The 24,876-nt window shown below is 45.3% G+C and overlaps 1 protein-coding gene across 2 annotated transcripts in view; it reads left to right on the forward strand.

Annotated features, from left to right (window-relative positions):
• The window catches only part of psmg1 (proteasome (prosome, macropain) assembly chaperone 1), a 138,374-nt gene that overhangs the window by 7,343 nt on the left and 106,155 nt on the right, over positions 1 to 24,876 (forward strand). Inside the window, exons 3-7 of one of the 2 annotated variants that reach the window (XM_063050364.1) lie at positions 8,504 to 8,658; positions 10,372 to 10,434; positions 11,327 to 11,525; positions 14,454 to 14,590; positions 21,566 to 21,758. In XM_063050364.1, the coding sequence (XP_062906434.1) occupies positions 8,504 to 8,658; positions 10,372 to 10,434; positions 11,327 to 11,525; positions 14,454 to 14,590; positions 21,566 to 21,640 (629 nt within the window). In that variant the 3' untranslated portion in view covers positions 21,641 to 21,758. Of the gene's footprint in view, positions 1 to 8,503; positions 8,659 to 10,371; positions 10,435 to 11,326; positions 11,526 to 14,453; positions 14,591 to 21,565; positions 21,759 to 24,876 lie in introns of those variants that run through there. The other variant, XM_063050365.1, reaches the window with a different exon arrangement.

The raw sequence follows: 24,876 nt of genomic DNA on the forward strand, positions 1-24,876 counted from the left end.
GGAGGAGGTGTAGACAGAAGAAAATGAATGAGAGATCTGATGGAACAAATAAAGCTGGAACAGAGATACAGAATTCAGCTGCTGAAAATCTGAAAGGAAGCGGATCTGGGAAATGCCCAACAGGTCGGGCAGCAGCTGTGAAGAGAGACTATCAGAATCGGGTTTAATTTCACTGGCATATGTTGTGAAATCTGTTCTTATGCAGCAGCAGTACAATGCAATAATGATTAAAAAAAACTGAATTATAGTAGGTATATATACATTAAAAAAGTTAAATAGTGTGAAAAGAGAATAAAAAGTAGTGAAGACAGGAGGGGGAGGGATGGAGCCAAGAGCTGGACAGGTGATAGGCAAAAGGGATACGAGAGGCTCATGGGACAGGAGTCTGGGAAGAAAGACGGGGGGGGGGACCCAGAGGATGGGCAAGAGGTATATTCAGAGGGACAGAGGGAGAAAAAGGAGAGTGAGAGAAAGAATGTGTGCATAAAAATAAGTAACAGATGGGGTACGAGGGAGAGGTGGGGCCTAGCGGAAGTTAGAGAAGTCGATGTTCATGCCATCAGGTTGGAGGCTACCCAGACGGAATAGTTCCTCCAACCTGAGTGTGGCTTCATCTTTACAGTAGAGGAGGCCGTGGATAGACATGTCAGAATGGGAATGGGATGTGGAATTAAAATGTGTGGCCACTGGGAGATCCTGCTTTCTCTGGCAGACAGAGCGTAGATGTTCAGCAAAGCGGTCTCCCAGTCTGCGTCGGGTCTCACCAATATATAAAAGGCCACATCGGGAGCACCGGACGCAGTATATCACCCCAGTCGACTCACAGGTGAAGTGATGCCTCACCTGGAAGGACTGTTTGGGGCCCTGAATGGTGGTAAGGGAGGAAGTGTAAGGGCATGTGTAGCACATTCTTTCTCCCTCTCTCTTTTTTCTCCCTCTGTCCCTCTGACTATACCCCTTGCCCATCCTCTGGGTCCCCCCCTCTCCTTGTCTTTCTTCCCGGACCTCCTGTTCCATGATCCTCTCGTATCCCCTTTTGCCAATCACCTGTCTGGCTCTTGGCTCCATCCCTCCCCCTCCTGTCTTCTCCTATCATTTTGGATCTCCCCCTCCCCCTCCCACTTTCAAATCTCTTACTCACTCTTCCTTCAGTTAGTCCTGATGAAGGGTCTCGGCCCGAAACGTCGACTGTACCTCTTCCTACAGATGCTGCCTGGCCTGCTGCGTTCACCAGCAACTTTGATGTGTGTTGCTTGAATTTCCAGCATCTGCAGAATTCCTGTTGTTTGCGTTTAAATTCACTACTGCGAAGCCTCTTCCGGTGATGCCTACACCGAAGAAGTTTAGATCCTCTCTTCGACGGGAGTTCAGTGAAACCATCTCTCACTGCTCCCCATCTGTAATTTCTTCGGCTCTTCAACTTTTCGACCAGACTCTGACTCAGACTCGCTATCACAGCCATATATCCTTTCTTGGAACGTGCCTCCGTCGCCAACTTACTCCAGTTGGCTTTAGGACTCGTTTCCGAGCCTCTCAATTTGGACCTTCTGAGGATCCCAGGTACTCACATTTTATTGACTCTGCCTCTCGCCGCTTCTCCCGTCAAGCTCTGAAGGCGACGCTCTCCGCCATGAGGAGGTACTTGGTGTCCCTATCCCAGACCCTTCCACACCTTCGGGACACTTTCTTCGCCGTCTGTAATGGTCCTACCCGTTATTTCATCCTCCGTCGGATTCACGCCTATAATCGCCGTTTTTTTTGACTTTGTCATGTTAGGCAAAGATCGCAAGATCCTACATCTACGGACTCCAGAGCCTGCTGGCCCTGAAACTAGCAGGCATGAACTTCAGATTGCCCCTGCCATTGATCTCGCCGGCTCCAACACCTCAGGGATATTCAAAACCCGGACTCCAGCAACGACCATGGAAACATTCGAAGCGATTGCGCAACCACCAACTGCGACTCCAGCCTTGAACTCCAGGCCGGGTCTTTATGTGCTGCTGTTGTGACTCCTGTCTCCCCTTCCCCCACCAATACTCTGCAACCCCGTCTTCCTCAGATCCCACCGTCAGCTCCTGGGCCCTCAGAGGCTCCATCTTCCTCTCACCCCAACCCTCCCCTCTCCACTGACACCACCAGCCTCCCCCCTCCCCCCTCTGATCCCAGCTCTCATCCGTGCCGGGTCTTTACCATCCCCTCCAACCTTCAACTGTCGGAGGCAGAACGCTCTGTTCTCAGTAAGGGCCTCACGTTTGTCCCCCTTCGCCCACACCTCAGCGAGTTCTGTGTTCGCCACGATGCGGAACTTTTCTTCCGCCGTCTCCGTCTCCGAGCCTACTTCTTCGGCAAGGGCTCTTCCACCCCCACCGATGACCCCTTCTCCCGTCTTCAACCCTCCTCTTCTTCATGGACACCCCGCTCTGGTCTTCTGCCTGCTCTGGATCTCTTTATCGCTAACTGCCGACGGGACATCAACCGTCTCGACTTCACCTCACCTTGTCCCCATTCCAACCTCACTCCTTCGGAACGCTCTGCTCTCCACTCCCTCCGCACTAATCCTAACATTATTATTAAACCCGCTGATAAGGGGGGTGCTGTTGTAGTCTGGCGTACTGACCTCTACCTTGCCGAGGCACAGCGACAACTCGTGGATACCTCCTCTTATTTACCCCTCGATCGTGACCCCACTAAGGAGCACCAGGCCATTGTCTCCCACACCATCACCGACTTTATCCACTCAAGGGATCTCCCATCCACTGCTACCAACCTTATAGTTCCCACACCTCGCACTTCCCGTTTCTACCTCCTACCCAAGATCCACAAACCTGCCTGTCCTGGCCGACCTATTGTCTCAGCTTGCTCCTGCCCCACCGAACTCATTTCTGCATACCTCGACACTGTTTTATCACCCCTTGTTCAATCCCTTCCGACCTATGTTCGTGACACTTCTCACGCTCTTAAACTTTTCGATGATTTTAAGTTCCCTGGCCCCCATCGCTTTATTTTCACCATGGATGTCCAGTCCTTATATACTTCCATCCCCCATCAGGAAGGTCTCAAAGCTCTACGCTTCTTTTTGGATTCCAGACCTAATCAGTTCCCCTCTACCACCACTCTGCTCCGTCTAGCGGAATTAGTCCTTACTCTTAATAATTTCTCCTTTTGCTCCTCCCATTTCCTCCAAACTAAAGGTGTAGCTATGGGTACCCGTATGGGTCCTAGCTATGCCTGCCTTTTTGTTGGGTTTGTGGACCAATCTATGTTCCGTGCCTATTCTGGTATCTGTCCCCCACTTTTCCTTCGCTACATCGACGACTGCATTGGCGCTGCTTCCTGCACGCATGCAGAACTCGTTGACTTTATTAACTTTGCCTCCAACTTTCACCCTGCCCTCAAGTTTACCTGGTCCATTTCCGACACCTCCCTCCCCTTTCTAGATCTTTCTGTCTCTGTCTCTGGAGACAGCTTATCCACTGATGTCTACTATAAGCCTACTGACTCTCACAGCTATCTGGACTATTCCTCTTCTCACCCTGTCTCTTGCAAAAACACCATCCCCTTCTCGCAATTCCTCCATCTCCGCCGCATCTGCTCTCAGGATGAGGCTTTTCATTCTAGGACGAGGGAGATGTCTTCCTTTTTTAAAAAAAAGGGCTTCCCTTCCTCCACTATCAACTCTGCTCTTAAACGCATCTCCCCCATTTCACGTACATCTGCTCTCACTCCATCCTCCCGCCACCCCACTAGCAATAGGGTTCCCCTGGTCCTCACCTACCACCCCACCAGCCTCCGGGTCCAACATATTATTCTCCGTAACTTCCGCCACCTCCAACGGGATCCCACCACTAAGCACATCTTTCCCTCCCCCCCCTCTCTGCATTCTGCAGGGATCGCTCCCTACACAACTCCCTTGTCCATTCGTCCCCCCCATCCCTCCCCACTGATCTCCCTCCTGGCACTTATCCATGTAAGCGGAACAAGTGCTACACATGCCCTTACACTTCCTCCCTTACCACCATTCAGGGCCCCAAACAGTCCTTCCAGGTGAGGCAACACTTCACCTGTGAGTCGACTGGGGTGATATACTGCGTCCGGTGCTCCCGATGTGGTCTTTTATATATTGGTGAGACCCGACGCAGACTGGGAGACTGCTTTGCTGAACATCTACGCTCTGTCCGCCAGAGAAAGCAGGATCTCCCAGTGGCCACACATTTTAATTCCACATCCCATTCCCATTCTGACATGTCTATCCACGGCCTCCTCTACTGTAAAGATGAAGCCACACTCAGGTTGGAGGAACAACACCTTATATTCCGTCTGGGTAGCCTCCAACCTGATGGCATGAACATCGACTTCTCTAACTTCCGCTAGGCCCCACCTCCCCCTCGTACCCCATCTGTTACTCATTTTTATGCACACATTCTTTCTCTCACTCTCCTTTTTCTCCCTCTGTCCCTCTGAATATACCTCTTGCCCATCCTCTTGGGTCCCCCCTGCCTTGTCTTTCTTCCCGGACCTCCTGTCCCATGATCCTCTCGTATCCCCTTTTGCCTATCACCTGTCCAGCTCTCGGCTCCATCCCTCCCCCTCCTGTCTTCTCCTATCATTTTGGATCTCCCCCTCCCCCTCCAACTTTCAAATCCCTTACTCACTCTTCCTTCAGTTAGTCTTGATGAAGGGTCTCGGCCTGAAACGTTGACTGCACCTCTTCCTACAGATGCTGCTTGGCCTGCTGCGTTCACCAGCAACTTTGATGTGTGTTGCATAAAAAGTAGTGAGGTAGTTTTCATGAAAATTCAATGTCCACTCAGAAATCCAGTGGCAGAGGGGAAGAAGCTGTTCCTGAATTGTTGAGCGTGTGCCTTCAGGCTCCTGTACTGCCTCTCTGATGGTAACAGTGAGAAGAGGATGTGTCCTGGGTGATGGGGTTCCTTGATGATAGATCCTGTCTTTTCGAGGCACCGCTCCTTGCAGATGTCCTGAATGCTGGGAAGTGGAGTTTAATGTTACAGGCCAATGACTTTTTATAAGTACTGACCAGGTCTGATGCAAACTAGTTATCCAAACTCAGCGGTGAACCTTGAGGGCTGTGTTACGTGCCTGGTCGGAAGGGGAGATGCTGGTCACCGATCTCACACCAGGTTTCATGAAATCTGCAAGAAACTAAGGACAGATCTCAAAGTAGGAGTGGGACAGATAATCAAAGGACTGAGCAAATGGAACCTCAGAGACCACAATATGGTGATTGGTCACTGGTGTCGTCGACAAACTTAAATATAACATCAGAGTTGTGCTTAGCCTCATAGTTGTGAAGTGTAAATCGAATAGAGCGGGTCTAAGCACAACCTTGAGATGCACCTTTGCTGATGGAGATTGAGGAGAAGAAGATGTTGTCAATCTGAACTGACTGGGATCTGCAAGTGAGGAAATTGAGGATCTAAGGAGGTATTTAGGCCAAGGTCTTGAAGTTTATTGATTAGTTTCGAGGGGATGGTGGTATTGAATGCCGAGCTTTGGTCAATAAAGAGCATCCTGATCTATGCATCTTTACTGTCCAGATGTTCCAAGGTTGAGTGAAGAGCCAATGAAATAGCATCTGCTGTGGACCTGTCGTGCCGGGAGGCAAATTGGAGCGGATCCCAGTCGCTTCTCAGACAGCAGTTGATAATGTTTCATCATCAACCTCTCAAAACACTTCATCACTGTGGATGTAAGTGCTACTGGTTGATAGTCATTGCGGCAGGTCACCATACTCTTCGTAGGCTCAGGTATAATGGAAACCTGCTTGAAGCAGGTGGTACATCAGACTGCTGAAGTGAGAGGTTAATGATATTGGTGAACACTCCAGTTGGTTGACGAGCACAGGTCTTTAGTACTTGGCCAGGTACCCTATCTGGGCTAGATGCTTACAGTGGGTTCTCCCTCCTGAAAGTATGCTCTCATATTGGCCTTTGAAATTGAAATTACAGGGTCATCGGGGGCTGTGGAAGTTTGTGAAGGTTCCTCCATGTTTTGATGGCCAAGGTAAGCATGGAAGGACCATGAGCTCATCTGGCAGCAAAGCCCTTGTTGTCACCTATGTCACGTGGTTTCACTTTGTAAGAGATAATAGCAGCCAAGCCCAGCCATAACTGCTGAACATCCTTCAGTGACTCAAGTTTGGTCAGGAGTTGCTAAGGTCTTGATTTAATTTTTTTTACCAACAGAGCCACCCCATCTCCTCTGCCTGCCTGCCTGTCCTTTCAATGTAGAAGTGAGGGTTTCAGTGAATGAAATGAGCTAGTCCTATTTGCTAGTAATTGGCCTGTATCCTTCTAAACATTAAAACAAAACTCAGTTTTGGGAGAGAGCAATTGGAAAGGTACACTGCAGATGTGAAGTGCTTAAAGTTTAGAGAAATAGAGCACAGAAACAGGCCCTTTGGCCCGTCTAGTCTGTGCTGACCTCATATTCTGCCTAGTCTGATTGACCTGGACCATGAACTTTATATCCCTCTCTTCCATGTACTTATCCAAACTTCTCTTAACTGTATCCACGACTTCTCTCTGGCAGCTCGTTCCTCACGCTCGCCACCCTCTTGAGTGAAGAATTCCCCCTCAGGTACCTCTTGAACACTTCACCTTTTACCTATTCAGTTCCCTATAACTTGGGTCAATAAGACGCATTCCCAATCTTGTAAATTTTCTCGGTACTCTTTCAATCTTACTGATATTTTTGCAATAGGTGGGTGACCAGAACTACACAGAATACTCCAAATTTGGTCTCACTGTCTTAAGCCTGATTTATACTTGTGCGTGCGGGCTACGCCGTAGGCCTGATTTATACTTCTGCGTAGCCCTACGCCATAGTGAGCGTGCGTTGTTGTGTCTGCGTCGCTCTGCAATTCACCGCCAAAACGCTAGTTGGCGGTGGGGTTTCTATGCCACTCTGTTGAGTTTCTTCACGAGAGATATGGACGAGGAGATGCATTTCAAACATTTTCGGATGTCGGCAGGTAGATTCGACGATTTGGTTCATCATCTCCAACCATTTATTTTGCATCAGTGTACAGACATGGCGGAGAAAAGCAACTGGAAATGCGTAGAAGGAAATGCGATTCTACCCAGCGGACTAATCACAGTTGTTGCGGTCTGCGTCGCCGCGACGTGTGAGTTACTGTTTTGGGGAGATGCACGTCACCCTACGGTGTAGGGTACGCGGTACCTATGGTGTACATTTGACGCAGAAGTATAAATCAGGCTTTATACAACATCAACATAACATCCCAACTTCGGTACTCAAAACTCTGAAGGCCAGTGTGCATTTTCACCTTGTGAGCTCTTGTTGTGACCAGTGAAGACAAGTATCAAATATGTCTACTATATCACCCTTACTACATTTTGTAGTGCATCACCTCACTTTTCCAGATCAAACTCATCTGCCATTTCTCTGTCCAAATTTCCAACTAATCAATATCTTGCTGTATCCTTTGACAACCACCTTCTTTATGTTAAATTCCAGCAATTTTTGTCATCTGAAGACCCGCTAATCAGCCCATCTCCACTTCTATTCGAATCGTCCATGATGGATGTTGATCATGAAGGAAAATCTAGGACAATGATTGTGAAATCAGGTTTATTTATCAAAGGGACATCGAAATATAAAGTGAAGTGGTCACCTACCTTCAGGAAAGCTGTAAATAAGGTTGAAAGAGTACAGAGAAAATTTACAAGGATGTTGTCGGGTCTGGAGGACCTGAGTTATATGGAAAGATTGATAGGTTAGGACTGTATTGCATAGAGCATAGAAGATTAGGAGGAGATTTGAGAGAGTTATACAAAATTATGAAGGGTATAGATAGGGGAAATGCAAGCAGGCTTTCTCCACTGACATTGGGTGAGACTACAACTAGAAGTCATGGGTTAAGGGTGAAAGGTGAAAGGTTTAAGAGGAATATGAGGGGAAACTTCTTTACGCAGAGGGTCATGAGAGTGTTTAACGAGCTGCCAGTGCAAGTTGGTCACGTGAGCTGGATTTCAACATTCAAGAGAGGTTAGGTAGGGGTATGGAGGGCTATGTTCCTAGTACAGCTCGATGGGAGAAGGCAGTTTAAATGGCTTGGCTTGGGCTGAAGGGCCTCTTTCTATGCTCTGTTTTTCTATGACTCTATGAGTATTTGCACTAACAGCCAGCCAAGCCTAGGGGAAAGCCTCCAGATGTCAGCACACATTCTGGCACCAGGCTCGACAGAACAACACAGAGTACAACAATAAGGCCCCAGTTCCAACTTGGCCCTAGTTCCTGTGCTTTATTTAAATTGACTGAGTTCTATTTCTGCACTTTATGCACACACCACATTCACTTTGAATTACACTTGTGTAAAAAGAAGAATTAAAAATGTTGTGGTCCACACAGGACTTGTGTCCCAGAGAGTCTGTTCGTCCAGGACCCGTAAAGTCCTGAGCCTGTTGGATTGCTGTAGTTTCACATTATTGACTGTGCACTCTTTGTGTTTATTTAATAGGGTTTCTGAACTCATTCGTGCAGTGCAGTGGGAGTTGGGAGATCATCGGAGCTGTTAGATTATGGAATGAGCGAATTACGAGAAAAGATCCTGTGGATAAGCAGTTTCCATCAGATTCCTCATGCCTTCTCTACCGACTGACGTCCAACCCAACAGTGAGTTGCCTTGCCGTTGAGTATAAGAAGGACACCTCCCAGGCTTTCAGACTCAGGTTTCTACTCTGTCCTGAGACAGTCCTAGCTCTCTAATCTTAGAAAACGGCCTCTCAACCCCTACAGAATCCTTTATGGACTTAATAAATTGCTTTGAGTATCTGTCAGTCTGAGTAAATTTACTAGCAAGTTTGAGTTTTGCAAAATATTGTAAATAGTGCGCCAGTTCATCTTTCACATGACAACCCAGGATCTGAGGCTGTGAAATACTACAGAATCGCGATCTGAAATAAAATGCTGAAATATTTAGCAGGTGAGGCAGCGTCTGGAGATGGAGGAGCTGTTGATGTTTGAGACTGATGATGTTCATTGGCGATATGAGACTGAATGTAGAAAACTAGCTCAAGGTGTGATGGGGCGTTGTGGACCATGACAATGAGACAGATGGAAAGCCATGAAGCCTTACAGCATGGAAGCAGGCCATTCGGCCCAATTCAGTCATGCTGACCCAAATGTTTACCTGAGCTAGTCCCATTTGCCTTATAGCCCTTTCCTATCCCGGTAACTGACCAAATGTCTTTTCAACCTTGTAATTTTACCCCCAGTCTATAGCTTCCGGAAACCAGCATAAGCACTGGCCTGATGGGCCACAAGGCTTGTGACAGACTTTAACTTTAACTATAACTCCCAATCGCAGCTGGAGCTGCACGGCCACCAGCCACTGTGTGAAAGTTGTTGCCTGTCAGGACCCTTTTAAGTTTTTCCCTACTCACCTTAAACCTATGTTCTCCGGTTTTAGACTTCCCTACCCTGGGAAAAAGGCTGTGGCTGAAATAAGCCCCTCATGATTTTGTTCGGTGGTACAAACTGTGGGTGGGAAAGCTGGGATCCACAAGTGGCCCCATTTTGTTTGCCATTGGATTGAGTACTTTGCAGCAGATGATGAGTGTCACAGAGTCTTAGAGCACGGGCGCAGGCCCTTCAGCCCATCGTGTCTGCGACAGGCGTCCATTTGGAATTAGAATTCACATCATCATAAACATCTGCTTTGATTGTAAATATCGCTGATTGTTAAATTAGATTTTGTACACCTTTAATTATGAAGGTTAATGCCCCCCAAGTGCTGGTGTAACTTGCACCAACAGCGGACACTGAGCTTTAAAACTACATCATTAGTAGTAAAGCAGAACATAAAATAAATAGTACAGCACGGTACAGGCCCCTTGGCTCCCTATGTTGTGCTTACCCTTTAACCTACTGCAAGATCAATCTAATCCTTCCCTCCTGCATTGCTCACCATTTTTCTTTCATCCACGTACTTATCTAAGAGTTTCTTAAATGTCCCTATACTCTTTAACAATCACCTTAAAATCGTGACCCTTGTATTAGCCATTGTTGGCCTGTGGAAAAAGTGTCTGGCTCTGTGCTCGCTATACGCCTCTCATCATCTTGTACGCCTCTCACCCTCTCGCGTAGCTCTCTGTAACCTGTCCTCATAAGACATGCTCTCTAATCCAGGCAGCACCCTGGTAAATTTCTGCACCCTCTCCAAAGCTTTCACTTCCTTCCTATAATGAGGTGAACAGAACTGGACACAATACTCGTTGGAAGTAGTGTAGAACACTCTTAATGCCGTAAATTATTCTGTAGCAATGCAGGTTATTTCCCTTTTAGTGTTGTGTTTGTTCATCACGCAATCTGTTTCTGTAACTGCAGATTCTGACTTGCCATTGCAACTGCTATGTGGCTGAGGATCAGCTTTTCCAGTGGGCTGAGAAGGTAGGTGTTCTTCTGCTGCCTCTTCAGTTCAATCTGCTCTCTTGTTATTGTGGGTCCCGCATCTTATCTGTAGGCAAAGGCTTATTGGTTGAACCCCTATTTGCCCACAGAAAAGGAAGTGTTGGCGTTCAAAGATTACCGTAGTGGATTAGTAATCCTCATCGTTATGTTCCGTGTCGTATGACCATGATTGTTTTTGTCAAATTTTTTTACAGAAGTGGTTTGCCATTGCCTTTTTCTGGGCAGTGTCTTTACAAGATGGGTGACTCCAACCATTATCAATACTCTTCAGAGATTGTCTGGCGTCAGTGGTCGCATAACTAGGATGTGATATGGACCAACTGCTCATACGATCAGCCGCTACCTGCTCCCATGGTTTCACGTAACCATGATCAGGGTGCTAATCAGGTGCTACACCTCGACCTGTAGGCCAGTGGAGGGAAGGAGTGCCTTACACCTCCTTTGGCAGAGACGTATCTCCACCCTGCCACCTGTAGTAATTGTAGACCCAGAGGAAGTGGTCAGAAACCACCGTGAGCAGCTGAGAACTTGAACACCACTTAAAAAAGGAAAGCAAGGGAGTTTGTGTTAGTAAAATCAACCACACAGAAATAGTGAGAAGTTGGGAGGTGCTAGGTGTTAAATGTGAAGGGCTGAAGAAGGAAACTGATCAGGGAGAACAGTGAACATGGAATAAAGGAAAGAAGGTTGTGTGGACACGCACGCATAGTCACACACTCGGCTGGGTGTTTTCGAGGTAATCAAATGGATCAAGCTCGCCAACCATTACAGGAGACCATGCTGATTGGTGCAAGAGGGTGCAGTCTTGTTGTTTGTTTTTCCCGTGTCTGTTACTCAGGGAAAGAAACATTTTTTCTTCTTCTCATTACAGGTTTTCGAAAATGTCCAGAAAAGGAGCCTAAATGTCATAGTTCTGTCATGTTCATCTGTTACTGAATATAAATCATCCAAGTCCATTCCGAGCATCCCTGTACCATTTCTTCGAGCCCTGAAGACAAGAGCACTGCAGGAGACTCCCCACTGCCAGTTACTAGAACAGCCCAACGTCATCTCTGGGCTCCCAGCAGCAGGTATGGATTCAGTGGCAAGGGGGGATGGAAGTGGAATGATTGTTGAATATTTCTCTACATTTTTGTGTTTACGTTACTTGTATCTCCAGTGATCAAAAAAATTCTTTCTCATAGCATGCAAGACTGAAAGGACAGGACTGGAATTTTCTCGCTTCCAAGCTGTATTAAACTGATGGAGATGTTCCAGTTTTTGGCTGCAATTGCTTTCACTTTCTCTTCCACTGATATAACGTTTATATAGTTAAACTGTTCATTGGGGCACAATGACGCCCTTCCCTGTATTGTGCACCTTTTTCTCAGTCTCACTGCTTTCAGTTCTGAATAAATTTCGATTGAACTGCCTTCTATTTATTTATTTAGATCATAAGACCATAGGTATAGGAGCCAAATTGGGCCATTTGGCCTATCAAGCCTGCTCTGCCATTTCATCGTGGCTGATCCATCTTTTAGCTAAACCCCATTTTCCTGCCTTCTTCCTGTATCCCTTATGCCCTGACCAATCAAGAATCTATCAATCTCTGCCTTAAATATACATAAAGACATGGCCTCCATAGCTGCCTGTGGCAAAGAATTCCACACATTCACCACTCTCTGGCTAAAGAATTTCCTCCTCATCTCCATTCTGAAAGGATACCCCTCTATTCTGAGGCTGTGTCCTCTGGTCATAGACTGTCCCACCATAGGAAACATCCTCTCCACATCCGCTCTATCAAGGCTTTTCACCATTGGCTAGGTTTCAATGAGATCACCCCTCATTCTTTTGAATTCCAGTGAATACAGGCCCAGAGCCATCAACGCTCTTCAAATGACAACCCAGTTTATTGATTGATTGAGATGTATTGTGGGATAGGCCCTTCTGGTCCTTTGAGCTGTGCCACACGTTAATCCCCTGATTTAACTCTAGCCTAATCACACAACAATTTACAATGACCAATGAACCTACAGACCGGTACATTTTTGGACTGTGGGAGGAAACCAGAGCACCCGGAGGAAATTCAGGTGGTCATAGGGAGAACGCACAAACTCCTTGCAGATAGTGGCTGGACTTGAACCCAGGTAGCTGGCACTGTGTCTTAGTGCTAATCACTACGCCACCATGCCCCCCCCCCACGCTTCCTTTGTGATCTTGAGTCCCACATTAGCCCATGAATCGCATTACCCTCATCATGCAGAGCACAGTTGTGCATAAAGATCACCTTCTCTCTCAACTCATTTCTATCTTATTCTTTTGAAAAACCATACTTTTGGAAAAACCTCATCCTTGTCATCTATCTTCTACACTTGTATGGTGATAGAGCGGTGGCCTGATTTTAGCAATGAGGCTTGAACAGATTCTGAAATGTAATGTAAGAGCATGTGCCCTACTGTTGTTCAGTAACTTGATGTATGGGCGGTGAATGGCACTTTGAGTTGCTGACCAGCTAGCTTATGGCTGTGAGTAACTTTTGCCATGTGTGGCTTGATAGTCCCAATCCATTGCTGCAACTTAATACAGTTCTTAATGTATGAAAATTGTTCTGTTTTTCAGTGTTGTCTACTGTAGAAACCTATCCTTTCAATTTAGACCACAGACTAGGGGTTCACAGCCTTGGGTCCATGGACCCCTCGATTATTGGTAAGGCTCCGTGGCAAAACAAAAGTTTGGGAACCCGGCCATAGACTGCAAGACAGAGGAGTAGATTTATGCCATTTGGCCCATTGAGTCTGTTCCACCATTCGATCATGGCTGATTTGAACTTGGATAAGCCAGTTACCTGATATCTGTTTTTTATCTTCACCTCTGTGATGGTGCTTAAATTCCTGCATTTATCCAGCAGCATCGTTGGTGATCAGGAAGGTTAAACCTACATCCCACTGCTTCTTCTGTAGTACTAACTGCATCTCTTCTATAGTGCTGACTGCATCTCTTAAGTGGGCTGTCCATGAGCACTTCCTCAGGGCTTGCTAAAATTGCCCCATAAATAATTTGTCTTTCTGAGCCATGGATGCGATTAAATGGGTAGCTGGTACAAAGAGTAAATCACATACTCAAGTATCAAAGATCAAATTGAAAGGATAGATTTCTGCAGGAGACAACACTGAATTTTAAAATGTTAACAGTGGCCCCCTCCAGTAATTGTGGGTTCTCAGAATTACTTTAAAACTGTACACCTGAGATCCACAATATAATGGTGGCAGCCCACTCCTTTGTACAATTACTTCTGTAACCTCTCAATTGCTAGATAACTTAGGTAATAGATTGACTGAAAATTGACCTTTAGGACATGCTGTCCCGAGGCAAACTAATTTGAGTTCAAAATCAAGTACTGAGTACAGCCCATTGAAATGTGGATTGTTGGGTTTCCTCTGGATAGTTAAACTTGCTATTTTTATTTTAGATGTACTGCATGATAACATGCCTGCGCTGCCCAGTTACATCTGTATGTCCAATTAACCTACTAACCCGTGTGCCTTTGGAATGTGGGAGGAAACCAGAGCACCCGGAGGAAACCCACACAGTCATGAGGAGAGCGTACAACTCTATGGACAGTGGCGGATTTGAACCTTGGTCACTGGCGCTATAACAGGGTTACGTTACGCTGACTGCAGTACCACTGTGCCGCCCCTATTTAGTCGTCTTTGGTTTTTTATTTCCCGTGTTTTCCCACACGAAGAGCAGTAGCTCATAGGATTTGGATTCACATTTCGACACCTCAGCCAAGCGGCGGCTGCTGTTGTATGATCCCAGTTACTGAACTGAGGCCATAAATGAGAATTTTGCTGACACCCTAAAGAAGGTGAACCAGATTAACTCTGACCAGAGTGGAGCACATCAGTGTTATGTGTGGCTGGACTGCAATTTTGATCTTTGCTTACTGAGAATTTGGGAGGGTTGGTGTGGAGAAATATCAAAAACTGAAAGGTGTGTTTTTTGTTCTTTGTTCCCAGTTCTGACCTACTGTCAGGCTCGAGAGATTCCTGCTGTACTCTACCATTGCTATAGTGATATTACAACATTAGATACTTTGACAATAGAAGCCTTTAAGCCAGTGCTTGCCTGTAGGAGCTTGAATACTTTGGTAAAGGTAAGGACAATTTTTTCCTAATAGTTACATAGACATACAGTTGGTGTGGGTGTTGGTTTGTTATTGTCACATGTACATGATGAAGAGAAAAGCTTGTCTAGAAACGGTTTGTACAGATCAAATCATTACAGTACATGGAGCTTTGTGGTGTTTGTGCATTGTGCCAAACCACGATAGGAAACGTGCAGGAGGGTTTTTGAAACGGAAAAGCGGTTGCACTGGGGCAGTTCCACTCTCTTGACCTCCGTGGTGCAAACAAGCATCACAAACTGGGGTCTTCTCTGGTTGCAGTGGATGACCATGATGTCTTCTGTGCCTGGTCGTGCCCTTCGCTCTCCGTGGAGCATTGCATACCTCCTTCCTGGCTGTTGGGCCTCTCATCCGCCCCGTCTGCTAGAGCTGACTTAACATGCTGCGACAGTATGTCCCTAACTCACAGGGATATGCGCTAGGATAAGATAAAACAATAATACAGAATAAAGTGTAAAAGCTACCGGAAAAAAAGAGTGCAATGCAGGTAAACAATAAAGTGCAAGATCAAAATGAGGTAGATTGTGAGGCCAGGAATCCATCTTATCCTACAAGAAGTCCATTCAAAGCTGTGGGATAGAAGCTATCCTGGCGCTTGAGCTTGGTGGTTATGTTACTTCGTGCTCCTGAAGCGTACATCAAAGACTGTTAGGCAGGAAAGGTAGCATTTGTGTGTTAAGTTGTGTGCAAACTGCAAGCAAGTTATCTTGGCATTAGGTTTAAAGCAAGGGTCTAGTTGATAAAAGTAAGAGTTTGATATCGTTCTAGGAACTGGAATTTGAAATAAGAACTTAAAGCCTTTTAGTTCCACTTCTCTGCTTTCCTCATGTCTGTACTGCCGAAGGAGACTGTTAGAATCTGTGGTCAGTACCCTGCCAATACCTTGTCAAGTCAGTGTACTTTATGTGCCAGCTTACAAGGTATTCCAGCTGTTCTTCACAGTGGGTCCCATCACAGCCAGGACTCGTCGTGTACTTGTATACACTCTGCAGTCCAACATGGTCTGAATAACTCTTACTACCCTGTGATTTCTAGTTAACAATTCACTTTTTTATTAGACTTGTAATCCAGAAACTGGCCTAAGATACTTTGTAGCTGGATTAACAAAATGGATACTGAGCTAAGGAAGTAAATTGGGTAGTGTGGGGTGATTATGAGGATGAAATTATGGTTTACAAATGTCATTATAAACCTACTTACTTATTAACTTGGGCCCTTAGCTCCTTAGTGAGGCATAGGCCATCGACAACTTTCTGTCCATCGTCCTCTGAAGACGTTGGTACGGTTGGAATTCATCAGCGCTTCTTCAATCCAGGGGATTGGCCTGCACATCTTTACTAGAGCCCTGTTTCCTCCTCTCATGGCGGGGACATAGGGTTGGACTTTGAGAGGCGCAATAAACCCAGATAGCAGAATAACCAGAGGTGGGACGAATGGGCTGAGCGGAATCAGGAATGGAGAAGTTGGTGAGGGGAATGGAGTGGGGGAAAGAAGATGGTAGATTGCAACATACGGAAAAGTTACCTGAGTAGGATCATGAGGCAGTGTGTGAATTGAGATGTCCAACCAGGATGGTACTGGAGCATGGCAATTCTTTGTGAGATGGCTGCAGCAAATCCATTCATTAAATCTATTACAATTGTTCTGCTGTCCTGAATCTTAATCCTTAAACTCAAGTTACCTCATTGCGGCCCTTGCACTTCATTTGTGCACCTGCACTGCACTTTCTTTGTAATTGCAGAATACTATATTCTGCATTCTCTTCTCTTTTCACTACCTCAGTGTAATTATATATAGTCAGATCTGATTGGATGACATGCAGACAAAAGCTTTTCACTGTATCTCAGTAGATATACAGTAACAATAATAACTCAAGGTGTAAAGCGTTGGAGGCAGGAGACAGGGACAGTGAGTGAGGACTGAATTGAAAAACAAAAATTACAGATGCCGTGTGAAAACAGAAAAGCACTCACCAGGTCAGGCAGTATTAATGGAAAGATAAACCGAGCTGACATTTCAACTCAAAGAGTCTTCATTGGAACTGGGACCATGAGAAGACAAGTTCGTCTTCGTTTATAGTGAAGGTAAGAGAGGAATGGATAGGAAGAGGAAGATCTCCACATGAATCACCTGGGAAACTATGGCCTAATCTTATCAAGGATATCTCTAGGTGATTCTTTGTTCCTCACCATGGATACTGCCTGATCTGCGACGTTCCTCCAGCATTTTCACGATTCAAGGTGGTTTAAACTAATTTCCATTGTACCAGTGTAAAAGAGAACAAAGTAATTGTTACTCCTGATCCAGTGCAGCACAAAATAAACACGCAGATTGATTGTATGTCCAGAAAGTGACACTAGACTCGGGAGTGTCTGTACATAAAGTGACCCTGAATCAGAATCAGGTTTAATATCACTGGCACGTGTCGTGAAATTTGTTGTTATGCAGCAGCGGTACGTTGTAATAAATAATAATAATTGTAAATTACAGTAAGAAGTGTCTGCGTTTTTATGAAGTTAAATAAGTTGTGAAAAAAGAGAAAAAAAAGTATTGAGGTAGCATTTATGGTTCAATGTCCCTTAAGAAATCTGATGGCAGAGGGGAAGAAGCTGTTCCCAAATCTTTTCCCCTGACAGGAAATGTTGCTCCTATTCATTCTCCCCCATCCTTAAATTTAATTTGTTTCCTCACATTCCTGTTTATGGTGAAGGGTTTTCAACCAGAACTTGTCACTCTTGATTGATACAAGATGGCAGCCCGCATGGACGCAGCAGCCACTCCAGCTCCAACCAATGGTGAAAGTTCTTGTCCTGTTTGTTTTCTATGACCAAAAAACACTAAAACATTAAAATCCTCAAGTCTTGCTTTCTAGTGAGCAGAATAATGAAGGTGTTGCGCAGTCATGGACTAACACGGGGAGCGGGCTCTTGCTTTGCGCCGTGGTCTACTACAGCTACTCAGGGAAGCGGCCTTTGGAAGTGGTACGCCTGAACACAGAAGTGCGGTAACCATGCTGGTATTAAAACGAGATTTAAAGTGGACTCTGCAGGCCTGAGTTCCTGTCCATTCTACTTGAAAACCTCCAATCGCTGGAAAATAAACTGGATTACCTGCATCTGTCTGAACCAGTGGGAGATGAGGGACTGTTGCACACTCGTCCTTACAGAAACATGGCTCCAGGACGCTACTCCGGACTCAGCCCTCCAGCTTGAAGGGCTAATCTCCTTTCAGATGGACAGAAATGCTGTGTCCTCTGGCAAGACCCATGGAGGAGGACTGTGCATCTAATCAATGAGAACTGGTGTGTGAACACCTCAGTAGTAACGAGGATACTGTTTTTAATGGAGAACTGCAGACCCTTCCTTCTACTTACTGAGGGAGCTCACTGCCATTGTGATTACTGCCGTTTAAATCTGCACCCTCCCCCCCGTGTTGGTACTAGTGCTGAGGAAGTGCTGGAGGAGCTTCACAGTGTAATCTACTACCTCAAAGCCACTCTCCCCGATGGCATCTTCATTGTTGCTGGTGACTTCAATGATGCCAATTTAAAAACAGTCCTGCCAAAGTCCTACCAACATGTGAACTTCATAACCAGAGGAGAAAATATGTTAGCCCTGTGGAGACTACAGGGTATACCCTGGCCTCACCTTGGATTCTCAGACTGCATTTCCATTTTGCTAATCCCTTTTGCTAACCACCAGTTAAACAAGTCAAATCATTTCACAGCGAGATCAGGACCTGGTGCTACCATAGTGCTGCAGAATTGCTTCAAAAGCAGGGCAGGAGCATATTTGGGGAGGAGGCTACCTACGATCATTACGTCAAAGTTGATGAATATGTGGGATCGGTGACTGGCTACATAGGAAAATGCATTGAGGACACTGTACTGCTAGGGCAAATCAGAAAAAAATTATTTGCACCATGATCTGGAGAAACGTCATTTTGACAGTATATACAGTCAGGTGACAAACTTTAAACTTGAACTTCAGTGCAGTTGCTGCCTGACATGCTGAGTGTGTCTAGCACTATCTGTTTCCATGGGAGGACAGGAAATGTTGGCCATTTGAAACCTGTGGGATATAACAAAAATTCTGCAGCGAGACTAAATGAATAGCTGTGCGAAATGACAACGATTTCCTCTCTCTATTTCCCTTTCTCTCTCAACTCTACATTATATACACTTAGAGTATATTAAATACTGAAAAGGCCTAGATAGTCTGGGAGTGGAGAGGATATTATGTAGATAAGCCTACAAGAGGAGAGGCTGTACTTGATCCGGTATTGGGAAATGAACCTGGTCAGGTGTCAGATTTCTCAGTGGGAGAGCATTTTGGAGATAGTGATCATAATTCTATTCCTTTACAATAGTATTGGAGAGAGATAGGAACAGATAAGTTAGAAAAGCGTTTAATTGGAGTTAGGGGAATTATGAGGCTATCAGGCAGGAACGTGTAGGCTTACATTGGAAACAGATGTTCTTAGGGAAAAGTACAGAAGAAATGTGGCAAATGTTCAGGGGATATTTGTGTGGAGTTTTGCATAGGTACGTTCCATTGAGACAGGGAAGTTATGGTAGGGTACAGGAACCGTGGTGTACAAAGGCTGTAATAAATCTAGTCAAGAAGAAAAGAAAAGCTTACAAAAGGTTCAGAGAGCTAGGTAATGTTAGAGATCTAGAAGATTATAAGGCTAATAGGAAGGAGATTAAGGAAATTAGGAGAGCCAGAAGGGGTCATGAGAAGGCCTTGGCGGGCAGGATTAAGGAAAACCCCAAGGCATTCTACAAGTATGTGAAGAGCAAGAGGATAAAACGTGAAAGAATAGGACCTATCAAGTGTGACAGTGAGAAAGTATTTATGGAACCGGAGGAAATAGCAGAGGTACTTAATGAATACTTTACTTCAGTATTCACTATGGAAAAGGATCTTGGTGATTGTAGTGATGACTTGCAGCAGACTGAAAAGCTTGACTATGTAGATATTAAGAAAGAGGATGTGCTGGAGCCTTTGGAAAGCATCAAATTGGATAAGTTGCCAGGACTGGATGAGATGTACCCCAGGCTACTGTGGGAGGTGAGGGAGGAGATTGCTGAGCCTCTGTCGATGATCTTTATATCATCAATGGGGACGGGAGAGGTTCCGGAGGATTGGAGGGTTGCGGATGCTGTTCCTTTATTCAAGAAAGGGAGTAGAGATAGTCCAGGAAATTATAGACCTCAGTGGTTGGTAACTTGATGGAGAAGATCCTGAGAGGCTGGATTTATGAACATTTGGAGAGGTATAATATGATTAGGAATAGTCAGCATGGCTTTGTCAAAGGCAGATTGTGCCTTACGAGCCTGATTGAATTTTTTGAAGACGTGACTAAACACATAGATGAAGGAAGAGCAGTAGATGTAGTGTATATGGATTTCAGTAATGCATTTGATAAGGTACCCCATGCAAGGCTTATTGAGAAAGTAAGGGGGTATGGGATCCAAGGGGACATTGCTTTGTGGATCCAGAACTGGCTTGCCCACAGAAGGCAAAGAGTGGTTGTAGATGGGTCATATTCTGCATGGAGGTCGGTTACCAATGGTGTGCCTCAGGGATCTGTTCTGGGACCCCTACTCTTCGTGATTTTTATAAATGACCTGGATGAGGAAGTGGAGGGATGGGTTAGTAAGTTGGCTGATGACACAAAGGTTGGGGGTGTTGTGGATAGTGTGGAGGCCTGTCAGAGCTTACAGCGGGACATTGATAGGATGCAAGACTGGGCTGAGAAGTGGCAGATGGAGTTCAACCCAGATAAGTGTGAAATGGATAATTTTGGTAGGTCAAGTATGATGGCAGAATATAGTATTAATGGTAAGACTCTTGGCACTGGGGAGGGTCAGAGGGATCTTGGGGTCCGAGTCCATAGGATGCTTAAAGCAGCTGCGCAGGTTGACTCTGTGGTTAAGAAAGCATACGGTGTATTGGCCTTCAATCGTGGAATTGAATTTAGGAGCCGAGAGGTAATTTTGCAGATCCCACTTGGAGTACTGTTCTCAGTTCTGATCGCCTCACTACAGGAAGGATGTGGAAGCCATAGAAAGAGTGCAGAGGAGATTTACAAGAATGTTGCCTGGATTGGGGAGCATGCCTTATGAGAATAGGTTGAGTGAACTCGGCGTTTTCTCCTTGGAGCGACGGAGGAAGAGAGGTGACCTGATAAAGATGTATAAGATGATGAGAGGCATTGATCATGTAGATAGTCAGAGACTTTTTCCTAGGGCTGAAATGGTTGCCACGAGAGGACACAGGTTTAAGCTGCTGGGGAGTAGGTACAGAGGAGATGTCAGGGGTAAGTTTTTTACTCAGAGAGTGGTGAGTGCGTGGAATGGGCTGCCGGCAACGGTGGTGGAGGCGGATTCCATAGGGTCTTTTAAGAGACTTTTGGATAGGTACATGGAGCTTAGGAAAATAGAGGGCTATAGGTAAGCCTAGTAATTTCTAAGGTAGGGACATGTTCGGCACAACTTTGTGGGCCAAAGGGCCTGTATTGTCCCGTAGGTTTTCTGTGTTTCTATATTTCCTATAGTGGGGGTGTCTAGGACCGGGGGGGGGCGGGGGGACAGCCTCAGGATACAAGAATGTCTTATTAGAACAGAGATAAGGAGGAATTTCTTTAGCCACAGTGTGGTGAATCAGTGGAATTTATTGCCACATTGGCTCTGGAGGCCAAGTCATTGGGTATATTTAAAGCGGAGGTTGATAGGATCTTAATTAGCCTTGGTGTCAAAGATTATGGTGAGAAGGTAGGAGAATGAGTTGAGATGTATGATAAATCAGCCATGATGGAATGGACTGAGTGGACTAACTTTGCTCCTGTGTCTTTTTGCCTTATGTCTTTGAACTTCCAGCTCAGGAACCCTTGGAGGCTAAGAGCTATTGACATTTGACTAGTTTCTTTGCTTCCTTGCAGGATAACTCCCGAAGTGCGGAAATACTGAAACAGCTAGTAGATGCCAACAAGATCCAGAGCAACCTGTATACATGAAACTAACAATTTCTAACTAGTTTGTACATTAGCACTGGAGTGGATTCCAGAAGAACATTATTTGCTATCTGCTTGTGATGTTTTATTAAATATTGAAATAATAAACCATATTAGTTTTGTTCAACAACGTCTCGAAGTATTTTGGAAAAAACTGATAATTACTGTACACACTCTCAATTTATTTCTTTAATTTTTATCTGTGGAGTTTTTTTTGTTTCTGATTGCAATTCGGACATTTCTAAGCTCTGAAATCATTTTGCTAAATTTGTCTATAAGTTGTTCAATTACTAAACTAGGCAGAAAAAAAGTTGCCTTCATGAGCACCACAGTAGCATAGCGGCTAGCACAGTGCTATTACAGCTTGGGGCGTCGGAGTATGGAGTTCAGTTCCGGTGACCCTTATACGGAATTTGTACGTTCTTTGCGTGGAATGCGTGGGTTTTCCGCACGTGCTCCAGTTTTTGGAGATGTACCGGCTAGTAGGTTAATTGGTCATTGTAAATTGCCTCATGATTAGGCTAGGGTTAAATCTAGGGTTGTGGGGGTTTGCTGGGCCGTAAAGGCCTATCCGCGCTGTTTCTCTAAATAGATAGATAAATAGAATAGATTTTTCTTAAATCATTGGCCTCTTATTTGCAAGAATGGTGGGAAGGGCAAGAGAGAGCATTTTCACATATCTGAAGTTTTTTTTTAGAAGCACTGCCCGTTTTCAACTTGGAATGATTTGTCCTTGTTACCTCTCTGCCTGGGATCTGCTGTTGATTAAACTAAAAATCATCCAAGTGCCATCAAATGATTACACAGCTGCACACACACAAGTTATTTGATGAAAGATAAAACGGCTGGATATTGAGGAATAAAATGCTGGAGATTTACTGCCGGTCCCTCGGTGATTGTAAAGAGGAAGGATGCTTTGGGCACAGAATCAATTTAAAAGCGAGCTGCTTCAGGCTGGCATCCTGGAACAACAGGAAGGAGATTCCGTATCTGCACGAGCACTCTGCTGACAATTGAACCCGTCTGTGAATTTCCACTTTCCTCAGATGAGTGTGTATCTACATTATTGCAGCATAACACCAAATGTAGTACTTTTAGTACCAACGATGCTTTCTTTTGAAGTGCTGTATTCGGGAGGAAATGCTGTGTTTTCGAATTGCTTCTGCAGAGGACATCCTTGCCTTTAAACTACCAGCGGCTGCACAGAAAGCTATCTGACCCTCCTCCCACTTCTGTCTGCAAAAGTTGTTTGATGTCAGGGAATTGATTCCACAAACTGATGAAACATTCCTTTGGTGTTAAGAGAAAATGTTACATAACTGACAATGAATTGAAGGCAAGAGGCAAAGAAACAGGGGAAGTTTAAGTGGTGGAGGGAATGTACATATCCTGACAGTTTGCATATGGCCATTTGCTTTGGCAGGATGTCACAGTCCCTGTTACCCATGTTGTTTCAGTTTTATTGACCAGGTGAATCTATAGGTTGTGAGTTAGTAGGGTTTCTGCATTCAAACTAAAGACTTGACCACATTGCCTGGACTGTATTTTGAAAAGATTGTCTTCTGGGTGAGGAGTAAAAATAAGGAATGTCCTGATGAAGGCCTGAAACATGGACTGTTTAGTTCCCTCCGTAGATTCTGCCTGACTCCAGAATTTTGTCGCCTCTGTCCCGGCATTGATTTCTCTAACTTCTGGTAATTTCTCCCCACCTCTCCCTTCTCTGTTTTCCGTTCCCCATTCCGTTTTCTCTTCTGTTCAGCTGCCCATCACCTCCCTCTGGTGCCCCCCTTCCCTTTCTCCCATGCTCCCCTATCCTCCATGATCCACTCTTCTCCTCCGGCCCTTTACCTCTTTCATCGATAACCTCACAGCTTCTCACTTCACCCCCCCCCCCATTTAACCTTCCCTTCACCTGGCTTTACCTATAATCTTCTAGCTTCCCCTCCTTCCCCTCCTCTACCTTCTTCCCCCTTCCTTGCCAGTCCTAATAAAGAGCCTCGGCCCGAAACATTGGCTCTTTATTCCTCTCCATAAATGCTGCCTGGCCGGGTAATTCCTCCAGCATTTTGTGCATGTTGTGTAACAATCCTTCATCTGTCTTCTGAGGACAAGGGAGTTCTGATGTATTCACCAACATTTTAGCCTCAAAAAACCTAAATGCTCTTTTGCAAGTCTGCTATTTGCAAGTGAATGTTGTGAATTTTAAATACTTATTTAATTGCAAGATTTTTAAGCGGCATTCATACATCAATAAGTATGAAATATAAGGGGAATGTTTGTCACAGGAAGTGCACTCACGAGTGAGCAATTAGCATTAGTTCACGTTTATTGTTATTCAGCTATATACAGTACATGTATACAACCAAACAAAACAATGTTCCTCTGGACTAAGGTACACAACACAGTACATATAACTCACATGCAACACATAAAGTAATATCACCGCAAGTAAATTTACAAATACTGTAGGTGTATTTATGACACAAGAAGTAAACAGAATAACATTATGTGTGTTTCATACGTGATGAGAGCTGGCCGGTGGCAGGGAGTTGAGTGGTCTCCCAGCCTGGGGGAAGAAGCTGTTAGCTGTCCCCCATCCTAACAGTCCTTGTCCTAATGCAACAGTACCTCCTGCCTGATGGTAGTAGGTCAAGGAGATTGTTGGATGGATGGGAGGGGTCATTGGCAATGCTGAGTGCCTGTGTACACAGCACTCATGATAAATATCTTGAATGGGTGGAAGAGAGACCCTGATGATCCCCTCAGAAGTCCTTGCAATGTTAGAATGTATTCTTCAAACCAGGGCAGCCTGCTGCCTGATGGCTCTGTAGATCCAGGCGCTGGCGATAGACGATGTTCCGTGGGCATCTCAGAAAACTACTAGATATATATTATCTGAACTATGATTGCTGCATTGTCCAGCCTGTAATTTCCCTTTAAGAAATGTACATTTGAACCGTCTAAACAAATGAGCGATTTGCGATCTCCTGAACGACTCAGTGAACTTGGTTCGAGGTGAATGCAGGTACAGGACCGAGGTTGGACATCGCCAGAGCAGACTTCAAGTCAGATTAAAGTGTCGAGACCTGAGAAGGTTAAATGAACGTAAACACAAAATAATCTGCAGATGCTGGGGTCAAAGCAACACTAGTCCTGATGAAGGGTTCCGGCCCGAAACGTCGACTGATCGTTTCCACAGATGCTGCCCGACCTGCTGAGTTCCTCCAGCGTGTTGTGAG

Source organism: Mobula hypostoma, chromosome 6, assembly GCF_963921235.1.
Source record: "Mobula hypostoma chromosome 6, sMobHyp1.1, whole genome shotgun sequence".
Taxonomy (NCBI): Eukaryota; Metazoa; Chordata; class Chondrichthyes; order Myliobatiformes; family Myliobatidae; genus Mobula; species Mobula hypostoma.